Raw genomic sequence first — 16,415 nt, 5'->3', positions numbered from 1 at the left:
ACAAGTCACCTTACTGAAAATAATGCAGAACAGCAGGGGTTTATTTATTAATGCACACTGTAGCAAAACACTTTGCAACGGAAAACGAGAGTTTCTATTGGACAAATTCAGGTAGGTCCCTCCCCGTTTGCTTCCTAGTGAATCCACAGCAGCAGTGTGCCTGCCCAGTCAGGTCAACCGTCACAGAGATCTTGGTTTGAACAATAAAGATGTGATTGGGAGAAAATTATGAGACAAACACACACCAACATTAAAAATACATGGCTAAACACACACACTGAACAAGTGTCAGACTACTCACGGTGTGGCTCAACCATCATCATGGCCTCCTTCTCAGACATGACGAGCTGACAGAACTGGTCTCCCACGTTGGCCAGGATGTACTTGGAGGTGTCCAGGTCCAGGCCCTCCTGTACGGACGGGGAGGGAAGCCACAGCCCCATGGCCATGGCATCACTCTGCTGGGGGCTCAGGAAGCCCTCCACACGCAGGATGCCCTTACGTGTGAATGCCAGCCTGGGTAGGGGGCAAAGGTTTAAAGTTAGATGAGTGCAGACGAGAATGTAGAAAACATTTGAGATGACAGTGGTTGACGAAATGACTGCTATACCTTATTGTAGCATTACATAGAAGAGGATACACCTCACAACCATCTCTCATACACACACATGTACCTGCGGAAGTGGAAGAAGCGGCAGGCCACGTTGGGGTCGTCGTCGTCAGGCTCCTGCTCCCGGTACTTCCTGTAGCGCTCCATGCGACACTCGCGACACTTGTGGAGGTGGGGCGCCACGTTGATACAGGAACCGTCCTGCAGGAACGACTCTCCTGACTGCTTCAGACGACGCACCTTAGTCACGTCCTTCAGCACTGACTGGCCCACTGGACGACACAAAGGACCAAAGAGTTTACCTTGCATCATGAAGGGCTACAAAACCATGCAACGACAACCTATTCATGAGTGTAGGAAGGGGTAGTCCAAACAACTTTACCATCAATCTTGTTAAAAGGTAGACTCAGCGATATGACGTAGATGCAGAAAGTAAACATCATAGTGGGTCAATTTCCACAACAATTAAGAGCGTTGAAGCGTGAGTCTCAACTCCTCTGCTGTTTTGGTGCCCTGGCTACCACTCTAAACGGCGTGAAGCGAACCCGCGCACAGATACTGTGTGTCAGTGAAGTCTTTTATCTCGCTCATCTCAATATCTGCGGTGCTGCTTGTGGCAACATCATTTCTCTGAGTCTACCTATTAACGTTTCATGATCCTGACCAAAATGGAATGATATTGATGACTGACATGTTATGCGCATGATGGATAATCTCATTTACATACTGCTAATATCCTGAGGCTACAGGTCTTACCTTTAAAGGGCTTGTTGCGTGGCCGGCTCTTGGCCACCCCGGGCCCTTTACCCTTCTGCAGCAGCATGGCTCCCTCCTTGACGGGCCCCGCGAGGCCCCCAGGTGCATGGCCCCTCTCCAGACCCTCCTCTGTCTCACTTAGGTCCGACAGATCGCTGTTGTCGCTGGAGTCCGAGTCACGTTTAGATGCCTGACCTCGCTCCTCCAGGGCAAACTTTTGGGCCTGGTCAAAAGGCATGGGTGCATTCTCACCACTCCCTCCAGCGACTGCACTCCCAAACATGGGAAAGCCCGAGGTGGAGCTGGGCCGGTCATCCAGAGAACCACTCTCAGCTGAGGAGCCCTGATCTCCTGTGGAGGAACCCTCCTTGGGCTTGGAGGAGGTGACTGACTGGGGCCTCTGGGTGAAGCCAGAGGCTGGGGAGGAAGAACTGGAGGCAGCGGCAGCTGAGAGGGAGGCGAAGGGGGAAGACAGAATGCCCTTGGGCAGCTCGACCATGGTGAACAGGTTGGATTTGCTCTCCGAGGCTGAAGAAGGGCCCAGGGTCTCAGGCTCCAGAGGGGCTGGTTTGCCACTGAAGGGACTGTGGGAGAGCTTCTCCCCGTAGGCCAGGAAGGGGTTGGAGGGCTCCTTGGAGCCCTGGAGGAACAGGTTCTGGTGGCTGTCCGTCTTGGTGCCGAAGCCACCCACCGCGACACCGTTAGTGCCACTCCTGTTGTTAGCACCACCCAGAGCTCCAGAGGCCAGAGCCAGTGGGGTGTCCATCGCCCCCATGCCCAGACCAGAGCACCTCATCCCCCCAGAGCCACTGCTGAACGAAGGTAAGAGTATGTCCCCTGCAAAATGCTTGTTGAGCACTCCGTTGCCTGCCGACTGGGTCTCAGGCACTTTGGACTGCTCTTTGAGAGAAGCTGTAGCTGAGCTAAACAGGCCAGCTGATGCCGGGGCCAGGACAGAGGGCTTGAACAGGCTAGGAGGCTTCTTACTCAAGCTCTCTGACACTGCTGTGAAGTAGTTGGTGTCCTTAGACTGGCTCTGACCCAGAGTCTGGTTCTGGTTAGGACCACCAGGGTTCTGGCCAGTCTTCTGACCCGTCATACACTGGAAGAATAAGTTCTGGTCTTGCTGCTGCGGTTGGGCCTTGTTGTTCTTGGTGCCTCCAAAGGCAAATCCGAAGGGTCTAGAGGAGTCCTGGGAGGCTGACGGTGTGTTGGAGGAAGCGCTGGTCTTGGAGCTCACCTCTCCGAACACAGAAGCCCCAGCAGGCTTGGACTGGGGAAGCCGGAACCCAGCCGCAGCCAGAATGGGAGTCTTAGAGCCCTGAAGAGCAGGAGGAATAAATACAGGATATTAGTGACAGAACAATGATGGTTAGTAATTACTATGTAAGGTATGAGTGTAAAGTGTTACTAACTCACCTCTGACTGGTTGGTTGTTCCTTTCCAGACAGGGGGTTTGGGGCTAAAGCCAAGGGAGGCAGAGAGAGCCACGCTGGTGGAACTGGCTTGAGATGGGGATGAGATGGTCACCAGGCCTGGGGAGACTAGGGCAGCCATCTTGGGGTTGGTAGACTGGGATGGCTCTTCTCTCTCTAGGGTGGGTCCTGCTGGGGAGGGTTTTGGGGCCAGAGCTCCAGGGACCAGGCTGGGCATCTGGCCCAGAGAGGGGAAGGAAGTGTTGGAGAAGGGGGAGGGGGCTTGTTTGAGGGGGGGTGGAGTGGGGGTGGCTGTGGTGGTGGAGTCAGCAGACCCCTGTCTGTCTTGTGTGGAGAGGGCACGTCCGTTCTCCTTGGTGTAGCGAGGCGGAGTGTTTGATTGGTCCATCTGGGAGGAAGTGCTGTTCGGGGAGGCATAAACCTGTGTGACTTCGGAGGAACTGCTGTTCACTCTGCGTCCTCCTCCTGCTAACTCTGCCCCCCATGTCACCATCCCCTCTTCAGAAGCCTTGGTGGAGCCGCTCCCGTTCTGTCCGTCCGCTGCTCCCTCTCCCGAACCCTTAAAGCGCTTCAGGGTCATGTCCTCCTCGCCCTCCGAGGCTGTCCTCCGTCTACGGCCGCTCTCGCCCTTCCCTCCGTCGCTCTCCTTCCTCCGTCGAGCATTCTTCCCTTTCTGACCGAGGAGAGGAAGAGATCAATGTAAAGGGATTAGATAAGGATGTGCAAAACAATTACCCAAGTCAACCAAAAAAAATTATCCTTTAAAACAACAGCAAGATGAGAGGAATGGGACTGTATCCTTCAACCAACTTACCTCATCAAAGTGATCTTCAGCCAGCATCACGTGTATTACCCGGGGATCCACCACCTGAGTCTCCTCTCCCTAGAACACCACATCTGTTACTAACAACACATAGCTAACTACTATCAACACATCTGTTACATTAACACGTAGCTAACTACTATCAACACATCTGTTACTAACAACATGCAGCTAACTACTATCAACACATCTGTTACTAACAACATGCAGCTAACTATCAACACATCTGTTACATTAACACATAGCTAACTACTATCACCACATCTGTTACTAACAACACATAGCTAACTACTATCAACACATCTGTTACATTAACACGTAGCTAACTACTATCAACACATCTGTTATTAACAACACATAGCTAACTACTATCAACACATCTGTTACTAACAACATGCAGCTAACTACTATCAACACATCTGTTACTAACAACACATAGCTAACTACTATCAACACATCTGTAACTAACAACACGTAGCTAACTACTATCAACACATCTGTTACTAACAACACATAGCTAACTACTATCAACACATCTGTTACTAACAACACGTAGCTAACTACTATCAACACATCTGTTACTAACAACACGTAGCTAACTACTATCAACACATCTGTTACTAACACATCTGTTACTAACAACACATAGCTAACTACTATCAACACATCTGTTACGTTAACAACACATAGCTAACTACTATCAACACATCTGTTATTAACAACACGTAGCTAACTACTATCAACACATCTGTTACTAACAACACATAGCTAACTACTATCAACACATCTGTTACTAACACATAGCTAACTACTATCAACAAATCTGTTACTAACAACACGTAGCTAACTACTATCAACACATCTGTTATTAACAACACATAGCTAACTACTATCAACACATCTGTTACTAACAACACGTAGCTAACTACTATCAACACATCTGTTATTAACAACACATAGCTAACTACTATCAACACATCTGTTACTAACAACACGTAGCTAACTACTATCAACACATCTGTTACATTAACAACACATAGCTAACTACTATCACCACATCTGTTATTAACAACACGTAGCTAACTACTATCAACACATCTGTAACTAACAACACGTAGCTAACTACTATCAACACATCTGTTACTAACAACACATAGCTAACTACTATCAACACATCTGTTATTAACAACACGCAGCTAACTACTATCAACACATCTGTTACTAACAACACGTAGCTAACTACTATCAACACATCTGTTACTAACAACACGTAGCTAACTACTATCAACACATCTGTTACTAACACATCTGTTACTAACAACACATAGCTAACTACTATCAACACATCTGTTACGTTAACAACACATAGCTAACTACTATCAACACATCTGTTATTAACAACACGTAGCTAACTACTATCAACACATCTGTTACTAACAACACATAGCTAACTACTATCAACACATCTGTTACTAACACATAGCTAACTACTATCAACAAATCTGTTACTAACACATAGCTAACTACTATCAACAAATCTGTTACTAACAACACGTAGCTAACTACTATCAACACATCTGTTATTAACAACACATAGCTAACTACTATCAACACATCTGTTACTAACAACACGTAGCTAACTACTATCAACACATCTGTTATTAACAACACATAGCTAACTACTATCAACACATCTGTTACTAACAACACGTAGCTAACTACTATCAACACATCTGTTACATTAACAACACATAGCTAACTACTATCACCACATCTGTTATTAACAACACGTAGCTAACTACTATCAACACATCTGTAACTAACAACACGTAGCTAACTACTATCAACACATCTGTTACTAACAACACGTAGCTAACTACTATCAACACATCTGTTACTAACACATCTGTTACTAACAACACATAGCTAACTACTATCAACACATCTGTTATTAACAACACGTAGCTAACTACTATCAACACATCTGTTATTAACAACACGTAGCTAACTACTATCAACACATCTGTTACTAACAACACATAGCTAACTACTATCAACACATCTGTTACTAACACATAGCTAACTACTATCAACAAATCTGTTACTAACAACACGTAGCTAACTACTATCAACACATCTGTTATTAACAACACACAGCTAACTACTATCAACACATCTGTTACTAACAACACGTAGCTAACTACTATCAACACATCTGTTATTAACAACACATAGCTAACTACTATCAACACATCTGTTACTAACAACACGTAGCTAACTACTATCACCACATCTGTTATTAACAACACATAGCTAACTACTATCACCACATCTGTTATTAACAACACGTAGCTAACTACTATCAACACATCTGTAACTAACAACACGTAGCTAACTACTATCAACACATCTGTTACTAACAACACATAGCTAACTACTATCAACACATCTGTTATTAACAACACGTAGCTAACTACTATCAACACATCTGTTACTAACAACACATAGCTAACTACTATCAACACATCTGTTACATTCACAACACGTAGCTAACTACTATCAACACATCTGTTACATTTACAACACTTAGCTTACTACTATCAACACATATGTTACATTAACAACACATAGCTAACTACTATCAACACATCTGTTACATTAACAACACATAGCTAACTACTATCAACACATCTGTTACATTAACAACACATAGCTAACTACTATCAACACATCTGTTACTAACAACATGCAGCTAACTACTATCAACACATCTGTTACTAACAACATGCAGCTAACTACTATCAACACATCTGTTACATTAACACATAGCTAACTACTATCAACACATCTGTTACTAACAACACTGAGCTAACTACTATCAACACATCTGTTACTAACAACACTGAGCTAACTACTATCAACACATCTGTTACTAACAACACATAGCTAACTACTATCAACACATCTGTTACTAACAACACATAGCTAACTACTATCAACACGTCTGTTACTAACAACACATAGCTAACTACTATCAACACATCTGTTACTAACACGTAGCTAACTACTATCAACACATCTGTTACTAACACATCTGTTACTAACACGTAGCTAACTACTATCAACACATCTGTTACATTAACAACACATAGCTAACTACTATCAACACATCTGTTACATTAACAACACGTAGCTAACTACTATCAACACATCTGTTACATTAACAACACGTAGCTAACTACTATCAACACATCTGTTACTAACAACACGTAGCTAACTACTATCAACACATCTGTTACATTAACAACACATAGCTAACTACTATCATCACATCTGTTATTAACAACACTTAGCTAACTACTATCAACACATCTGTTACTAACAACACATAGCTAACTACTTACAACACATCTGTTATTAACAACACGTAGCTAACTACTATCAACACATCTGTTACTAACAACACGTAGCTAACTACTATCAACACATCTGTTACATTAACAACAAGTAGCTAACTACTATCAACACATCTGTTACATTAACAACACATAGCTAACTACTATCAACACATCTGTTATTAACAACACCTAGCTAACTACTATCAACACATCTGTTACATTAACGACACGTAGCTAACTACTATCAACACATCTGTTACTAACAACACATAGTAATAGATGTGTTGATAGTAGTTAGCTACGTGTTGTTAGTAACAGATGTGTTGATAGTAGTTACCTATGTGTTGATAGTAGTTAGCTATGTGTTGTTAGTAACAGATGTGTTGTTAGTAATAGATGTGTTGATAGTAGTTAGCTATGTGTTGTTGGTAATAGATGTGTTGATAGTAGTTAGCTATGTGTTGTTAGCTAACTACTATCAACACATCTATTACTAACAACACATCTGTTACTAACAACACATAGCTAACTACTATCAACACATAGTAGTTACCTATCAACACATCTGTTACTAACAACACGTAGCTAACTACTATCAACACATATGTTACATTAACAACACATAGCTAACTACTATCAACACATAGCTAACTACTATCAACACATCTGTTACTAACAACATGTAGCTAAATACTATCAACACATCTTACTAACAACACATAGCTAACTACTATCAACACATCTGTTACTAACAACACATAGCTAACTACAATCAACACCTGTTACTAACAACACATAGCTAACTACTATCAACACATCTGTTACTAACAACACATAGCTAACTACTATCAACACATCTGTTACTAACAACACGTAGCTAACTACTATCAACACATCTGTTACATTTACAACACTTAGCTTACTACTATCAACACATCTGTTACATTAACACGTAGCTAACTACTATCAACACATCTGTTACTAACAACACTTAGCTAACTACTATTGGCACATTAACAACACGTTAACGATCAACACATCTGGGACATTAACAACATGTAACTAACTACTATCAACACATCTGTTATTAACATGTAACTAACAACTATCAACACATCTGTTATTAACAACACATCCAAAGAGGTAATAGTAAAAGCACATCCAGGCAGTGTGTGTGTATACCTGGTCCATGGTGATCTCCATGATGTGTGATTTGGGGTCGTGCCGAGAGACCAGGCCCAGGGCCCAGTGCTCCTCAAACTCACACTGGTACACCTGAACCTTCCGACCCTGGACGGTGTAGGAGCCTGGAGACACACCAGCAGGACAAGGGTTAAAGACTCCTACACCTAGAGCAGTGTGCCAGAAGGATATTATGGTGGGACTGAAAAGTGGGAAGAGAGAACAGTACTGAGGAGTAGAGGCTAGCAAAGCCCAGTATTGAAGAGTAGAGGCTAGCAAAGCCCAGTATTGAAGAGTAGAGCCTAGCAAAGCCCAGTATTGAAGAGTGGAGGCTAGCAAAGCCCAGTATTGAAGAGTAGAGGCTAGCAAAGCCCAGTATTGAAGAGTAGAGGCTAGCAAATAACCGTATTGAGGAGTGCAGTGTAGGAGAACATGGATGAGCATGAAAGCAGGAGGAAAGTCAAAGTGCCCCATACACAGGTCATTGTACAATAGGTTTCTAGTCATTCCATAGTCTAATAGACTCACCCTTCCTGAGGATCTCCTGCAGCTCAAAGTCACTGTGCCAGCTGGAAACTGCAACCTGCAGAGAAGGCTGCTCCAGCAGGAGAGAGTGCCTCATGTCTTTCGCTGCCTACAAAGGAAAAGACCATGACACTCAGTGATAACACACTCATAGTATAATACACACTTCAGATGAAAGTGGACACACAACTTTGAGCAATGTAAGCCCACCTCAAATCTCTGCAGTGAATTCCCGTCAGGGAGGAAGTCCAGGGTTCTGCTCCCAAAGAACTCCACTGGGACCAGGGAACCCAGACCCACACGGTCCACTAGACACCGGAACGCCTAGCAGGGGTAGAGGAACATTGCTAGGACAGGAGCCACTACATTTGAAGGGTGAGATATTATATAACATTCCCATCTGGTTTAAATGGTGGAGTGGCTGGAGAATGAGTGTTTGATATCTCTAATGATATTATCATCTGGCAAACCATGAAAGGGTCCATGTTGAACTGTACTATAGAAAAGAGCAGCAGGTTGGTGTGTGTGTTGTCTTTAGGTCCTGTTAGATTTACACAAGAGGAAGACATCTCCTGCTAGGACCATTGCATTTCCACCAGCTGGTCTGGACTTACTTCAAGGTGCAGGTGTGCCTTTGGGAGCCAGCAAGGTATGTGTGAGAGGGGAGAGCATACATATTACATACACCCTCTGTGAAATAACCATGACCCAATACCCTCCCCCACCAGGGGCATTCACCTGAATCTGTCCAATAGAAACAGTAGTTTTGGTCTTTCATCTCTACTTATTTGGACAAATTACAATTTCGCAGGTGTTGGCATATTTCGGAAAGCGAGGGGACATTCGGCCCATAAAAGTGCAAAGAGAGACATGAGCTCCTCATTCTCTTAAGAGAATTAGGGTTTACCAAATCCTGTTGTGGCGATAACACGATGAGCTAAGCAACCGATCTGGCCCTGGACCAGTTACCATCAGCATGATCTGGGGTGTATTCACTAGAGAACACCGTAGCAACAAAAAAAATGTGCAAAGAAAACAATAGTTCCTCTTACCCTGTACATCCTATTAATTCCTGACTGATTCTCTCAGTTTACACCCAGAATCTTTCCAGGAGAGATTAGGTCAACCCTAACCCAGAGAGGTGGCTACTCACCAGAGCTGGCCAGGCTGTCCCAGAGGTTACTCCAGCTGCAGGGTGGTTCTGGTTGGGCTGACTGCAGTTAGCCCAGACAATGGCACTCTCTACCAGTACAGCTCTCACCTCCTCCCCGTACACCTGTACCCAGGAGCGCCTGCGCCACGCACAGTCCTCAAACTCCACAAACACCTACAGGACGGGGGAGAAAATGGAGGGGGAAAACGGTGGGAGAGTGGTGCTGTTTCTGTTAGACTAGCTATATTAACTTAGGCTAGGTTCAGAGGCCATTTTCAAAAGAGCAGAGACAAACACAGTATTTGGTTGATGGGAAAACAGAAGCCAAAGGCAGACAGGCTTACAGACAGACAGGCAGGCTACAGACAGGCAGGCTACAGACAGGCAGGCTACAGACAGGCAGGCTACAGACAGGCAGGCTACAGACAGGCAGGCTACAGACAGGCAGGCTACAGACAGGCAGGCTAAAGACAGGCAGGCTAAAGACAGACAGCAGGACAGGCCTTGGTAGGATCATAGTCAGCAGAGCCCAGTCAGCACTGGCTCACAAACACAGCCCATCTACTCCTCCAAGTCTAAGCAAGGCCATCTCTATCAGGAAGACAGGTCAATCATTACAAATAGGCTTGTCAATTCCAAACCAGTCTGCCTTTCTCATTAACCCCTCATGTCAATTAGTAGTCTAGAGCAACTTTATTGATGAGGATTACAATGTAACAATGGATTGCATTTATATGGGTTAATGCTTTACTCAAGGGGCAATATATAGTTGTAAGAAAAAGCCCATTTAAAATGTGTAACTTGCTGACTCACTCTGCATAGAAAGCCAAGCAGTACAGCCTTTTGGACTTTAATTGTGTAGATGTGAGAGGATTAACAACTGCTGTGCCTTGAAGAGTGCCCTCCTACCAAGACCTGAGCAGCTGCAGAGAATACTTGGTGTTTATTATGATGATCGATACAAACAGAGGTTAGTCCATGCAAAAACAAAAACACATTTACAGCCAGTTACATCAACCAGCCCACCCCATAGACAGTAGACACATAACACAAACAAGAACAAGAGCTGGGGCTGAGTGGAGAGCATTGAGGTGTCTGTGGCAACCATCTGCACCTGTTAAAAAGCTTTTTTCTAAAAATGTCCTGAGACTTCATTGAAAATCTCATAATCTGGATTAACTACTCCATGCAACACCAGTCCCTTTCTAAAATCTGGATTTGGCGATTGCTTTGGTGCATGCCTGCTTTGTCATCAAATCGTGCAAGATAATGCATGCATCAACAAATTACACCGGCTTAACTACTGTTCGGCCTAACGTTAGCTACATATCACCAAACAATATCTAGCCTACATTTGGTTATTTAAAGCATGCAAACCTATTAGACTGACATTAACATTTTAATGAGGCTATGGCACATGATTTTAATTCTGGATACTATGCTAAAGTTGGTTAGCTAGCTAACAAATTGGGAAGAAAATATGTCAAAGGCCCAAAATCATCGGGATAAATTATGGAGGCCTCTGCTATCAGGCAAGCGAAACACAGCGGCCCTCATTGACTATATTTTGGTAGATAACATTATTTGGCAAGATAATGCCAGCAAAGCGCAGACAACCGGCGACATGTATAATTCTGCTTAAATCAGTTTCGTTAAATACGTAGTCAGGTTATTAGCTTGTTAGGTAACGTCAGCTGTCTTCATTCACATGTAAACACTGACCGTCAGCCCCGCAGCTGCTGTTGTCGTCGCCTCTCCTCCGCTCACCTCTACCCCTGGGCTGGCCAAACCTATGACGCTGACAGCCCGGACGGTCCCCCGGAGCCAGTCGCGAGTCCAAGTGGACTGCTCCGCTTCGGGTCCGGCTGCGGACCTGCCATCGTTGAGGAGCAGTAGAAGTCGCTTCCCAATCAGTTCAAGAGAGTCCCCCATATTTAACTAGCCACCATGAATTGAAATATCAACTTCCTTCGCTGTATTTCTGCTGAGAACTCCGATGCACTTAGCTAGCTAGCCAGGATATATCGGCCTATGTGACAGATTTAAGCCTCAACTACCGCAACTTTGCTGCATGCACGGCGGATCAAGTCACGCCACAAATAGAGAAATGCCGAGATGTTATTGTCCTCAAAGCTACTGTCCCGCTCTATCCGCCATTGAGGCTCTCAACAATCAAACGCACTCCTCGTACTTGGCTCCACTGCGGCGATAGCAAGCGTGTGAATTGCGACAGCGACTCATGCTGGTTCATATCAGGTACTACACATAACCTGTTTAATCTGGAATGCCAAGTAAAATGCTGCGTTCACACCGCCAGCCCAATTGTGATATTTTTTTCAATAATTGGTATTTTGAGCAATCAGATCAGCTCCAAAAACGAGCTAATGCGTAAAATATGATGTGATTGGTCAAAAAAACAATTAGTGGAAAAAAAGATCCGAAGTGTGCTGCGTTGTCTGGATATCTGGTGAGAAAAAAATACATTTAGCCTAAAACGTAAATCCAAAGATGGTTTTTTTTTTCCTGACCAAAATTACTTCTACCTGGACACAACAGAGATGCGGTATACTCTGTAGAAAGCAGACACACAGTGTTTAGAAGCAGTAATTATTTACCTTTTGCTCTCCTTAACCCACAAACTGCAAATCTGTTTGTTTCACAGTCTAGTACATGCATTTTAGTGTGGGGTTTTACCAGTTGGCCTATTCCCCCTCGAGACTGAAAAGATTTGGTATGGGTCTTCAGATCCTCAAAAAGTTCTACAGCTGCACCATCGAGAGCACCCTGACTGGTTGCATCATCGCCTGGTATGGCAACTGCTCAGTTTCTGACCGCCAGGTACTACAGAGGGTAGTGCGTACGGCCCAGTACTGGGGCCAAACTTCCTGCCACCCAGGACCTCTATACCAGGCGATATCAGAGGAAAGCCCTAAAAATTGCCAAGGACTCCAGCCACTTCTCATAGACTGTTCTCTCTGCTACCACACGGCAAGCGGTGACGGAGCCCCAAATCTAGCTCAAAAGGCTTCTTAACAGCTTCTACCCCCAAGCCATAAGACTCTGGAACAGCTAATTAAATAGCTACCCAGACTATTTGCATTGTCCCCACCCTACCCCCCATTTTTACGCTTCTGCTACTCTCTGTTTATTATGCATGCATAGTCACTTTACCTTTACCTACAGTACATGTACATATTATCCCAATTACCTCGACTAACCAGTGCCCCCGCACAGGAACCCACTGTTTATAGCCTCGCTACTGTTATTTTATTGCTGCTCCTTAATTATTTGTTATATTTCTATATATATATATATATATTTTTTTTTTAACTGCATTGTTGGTTTGTAAGTAAGCATTTCACTGTAAGGTCTACTACACCTGTTGTCTTCGGAGCATGTGACAAATGAGATTTGATTTGATTTTTAGATTTGAGGTAGTCATCTACAACAGGGGTTCCCAAACCTTTTCGATCAGGCCCCCATCCTAGCATTGGGGAACATCTCGCACCCTGTCTATTTCTATGGGCACAAGCACTGTCCATGACACAAACTGTTAACACCCCTCTTGCTGGCAGATAGAACATTTTTGCAGGTTTAAAGCTCATTTCCTGCAGTTCTACACATTTTGTCATGGTGTGCAGAGAACATTTAGCAGTTTTAAATCAAATCAAATTTTATTTGTCACATGCGCCAAATACAACAGGTGTAGACCTTACAGTGAAATGTTTAACTTACAAGCCCTTAACCAACAATGCAGTTTTAAGAAAAATAAGTGTTAAGTAAAAAAATAGATAGGTAAAAAATGAAAGAGCAGCAGTAAAATAACAATAGCAAGGCTATATACAGGGGATACCGGTACAGAGTCAGTGTGTGGTGGCACCGGTTAGTTGAGGTAATTGAGGTAATATGTACATGTAGATAGAGATAAAGTGACCGTGCATGGATAATTAAAGCTCCTTTTCTTGCAATTCTATACATTTTGCCATGTCTAATGTGTATTAATGTGATATTTAAGTGACAAACATTACAACAAAATCTATGAGCTAAAAACCTAGCTAAAAAACGTTAGGTGAAATGGGCTAGTTGATCTGAACATTTCTGACAAGTTATAAATAGGCTCTCTAAGATATGCAATGACCAGTGATGTAAAGTACTTAAGTAAAAATACTTGAAAGTACTACTTATGTTGTTTTTTGGAGTATCTGTACTTTACTATTTATTGTTTTTCCAACTTCATACTTTTACTTCGCTACATTTCTAAAGAAATTATTTACATTTTACTCCATACATTTTCCCTGACACCCAAAAGTACTTGTTACATTTTGAATGCTTAGCAGGACAGGAAAATTGTCTAATTCAAATCAAATTTTATTTGTCACATGCACTGAATGCAGCATGTGTAGACCTTACAATGAAATGCTTACTTACAAGCCCTTAACCAACAATGCTTAAATAAAAATAAGTGTTAAGTAGAAAATAGAAAATAAAAGTAACAAATAATTAAACAGCAGCAGTAAAATAACAAGCAAGGCTATATACCGGTACAGAGTCAATGTGCAGGGGCACTGGTTAGTTGAGGTAATTGAGGTAATATGTACATGTAGGTAGAGTTAAAGTGACTATGCATAGATTATAAACAGAGAGTAGCAGCAGCGTAAAAGAGGGTTCTGGGTAGCCCTTTGATTAGCTGTTCAGGAGTATGCTTATGGCTTGGGGGTAGAAGCTGTTAAGAAGATTTTTGGGCCTCGTCTTGGCACTCGGTACCGCTTGCCATGCGGTAGCGGACAGAACAGTCTATGACTAGGGTGGCTGGAGTCTTTGACAATTTTTAGGGCCTTCCTCTGACACCGCCTGATATAGAGGTCCTGGATGGCAGGAAGCTTGGCCCCAGTGATGTACTGGGCCGTACGCACTACCCTCTGTAGTGCCTTGCGGTCGGAGGCCGAGCAGTTGCCATACCAGGCAATGATGCAACCAGTCAGGATGCTCTCGATGGTGCAGCTATAGAACCTTTTGAGGATCTGAGGACCCATGCCAAATCTTTTCACACAATTATCAAGAGAACATCGCTGGTCATCCCTACTGCTTCTGATCTGGCAGACTCACTAAATACATGCTTCGTTTGTAAATTATGTCTGAGGGTTGCAGCATGCCCCTGGCTATCCGTAAATACATTTTAAAAAACAAGAAAACGGTGCCGTCTGGTTTGCTTAATATAAGGAATTTCAAATGATTTATACTTTTACTTTTGATACTTAAGTATATTAAAACCAAATACTTTGACTTTTACTCAAGTAGGATTACACTTCGTTTTCTATTCACTATTTCACATAATTTTTCTTTTCACTTTCAGAGTCCTTTTCTATTAAGGTGTCATTACTTTTACTCAAGTATGACAATTAGGTACTTTTTCCACCACTGGAAATGACTGAAATGACAAGAAGAAAACTGATTATGCACTACCCAATTTCAAAATTGCATCTTGTGAATTCTACTATTACAACTTTCAAGAGTAAGTTGAAAGCCTGACTGAGTTTCTTAAAAAAAAATATATATATTTCTTGTTTTTTGGGGGGGGATGACCCAGGGCCGACTCCAACAAGATAATTAATGTGTCCCAGTGTCAACCACAAGGTGGTGCCATAACATTGAAAAACGCACTGTATGTCCATACACCATGTAACAGGCACAGCACTCATCCGAGTTGAAGAAGATGGAGATAATAAAAGCAAGATATTACTGCATAATTAAATAGAACACTTGTTTGATAACTCGTTATTGGACTATGAAGAGTGTTTGTGTACAAGGTTTTGAAAACTGAATCTTTGTTCTGCCAGCACTATCGTGGAATCTGTAACGCTAACAGTATTTGTATTTTTTTATATATTTTAATTTTATTTACCCCTTTTTCGTGATATCCAATTGTTAGTTACAATCATGTCCTATCGCTGCAACTCCCCTACGGACTCGGGATAGGTGAAGGTCGAGAGCCATGCTTCCTCCGAAACACGACCCTGCCAAGCCGTACTGCTTCTTGACACACTGCTCGCTTAACCCGGAAGCCAGCCACACCAATGTGTTGGAGGAAACACCGTCCGTCTGGCGACCATAGTCAGCTTGCAGGCACCCGGCCCGCCACAAGGAGTCGCTAGAGAGCTTCATTGTAGCTTGGATAAGGCCTACTGAATAGTGATACAAATGCATTTTCTTTTATTCAACGTTAAGAGTGTAGTGCTTTGCCCTCTTGTATATCTGTTGATATGACATTTAGTGAATCAATGTCCATGTCGTTTAGTGATATTTATTAGTAACGCCATGTCTTTATTTAGTAGGTAAAGGCCTTAGCCAGACCAATAAAGAAGTGTCAATACTGTTAAAATTACACGACACAAATAAATTGTGGATTACTGGAACTCCTATTAGACATAATTCAAGGGCGTTCTTCAGTGTGACAGCAGTTTCACATTTGGACAAGGCCTTTTCATAACTAACACATTAAGACTGTTCAGCTCCCTTGGCATTGGCAGAAATC

The 16,415-nt window shown here is 43.1% G+C and overlaps 1 protein-coding gene across 4 annotated transcripts in view; it reads right to left on the bottom strand.

Moving 5' to 3' along the window:
* Nucleotides 1-12,085, bottom strand: part of LOC115205424 (lysine-specific demethylase 3B) — a 35,653-nt gene extending 23,568 nt beyond the window's left edge. For 3 of the 4 annotated variants that reach the window (XM_029771395.1, XM_029771397.1, XM_029771396.1), the window contains exons 1-10: nucleotides 11,606-12,085; nucleotides 9,884-10,057; nucleotides 8,941-9,054; nucleotides 8,734-8,839; nucleotides 8,206-8,330; nucleotides 3,617-3,685; nucleotides 2,786-3,475; nucleotides 1,367-2,687; nucleotides 675-882; nucleotides 302-516 (exon numbers count right to left, since the gene is read on the bottom strand). In XM_029771395.1, the coding sequence (XP_029627255.1) occupies nucleotides 302-516; nucleotides 675-882; nucleotides 1,367-2,687; nucleotides 2,786-3,475; nucleotides 3,617-3,685; nucleotides 8,206-8,330; nucleotides 8,734-8,839; nucleotides 8,941-9,054; nucleotides 9,884-10,057; nucleotides 11,606-11,815 (3,232 nt within the window). In that variant the 5' untranslated portion in view covers nucleotides 11,816-12,085. The remainder of the gene's footprint in view (nucleotides 1-301; nucleotides 517-674; nucleotides 883-1,366; nucleotides 2,688-2,785; nucleotides 3,476-3,616; nucleotides 3,686-8,205; nucleotides 8,331-8,733; nucleotides 8,840-8,940; nucleotides 9,055-9,883; nucleotides 10,058-11,605) is intronic. The other variant, XM_029771398.1, reaches the window with a different exon arrangement.
* Nucleotides 12,086-16,415: the final 4,330 nt, after the last annotated feature.

The sequence above is a fragment of the Salmo trutta genome, chromosome 13 (assembly GCF_901001165.1).
Source record: "Salmo trutta chromosome 13, fSalTru1.1, whole genome shotgun sequence".
Lineage (NCBI taxonomy): Eukaryota > Metazoa > Chordata > Actinopteri > Salmoniformes > Salmonidae > Salmo > Salmo trutta.
This window is presented reverse-complemented; position numbering and strand designations above follow the sequence as displayed.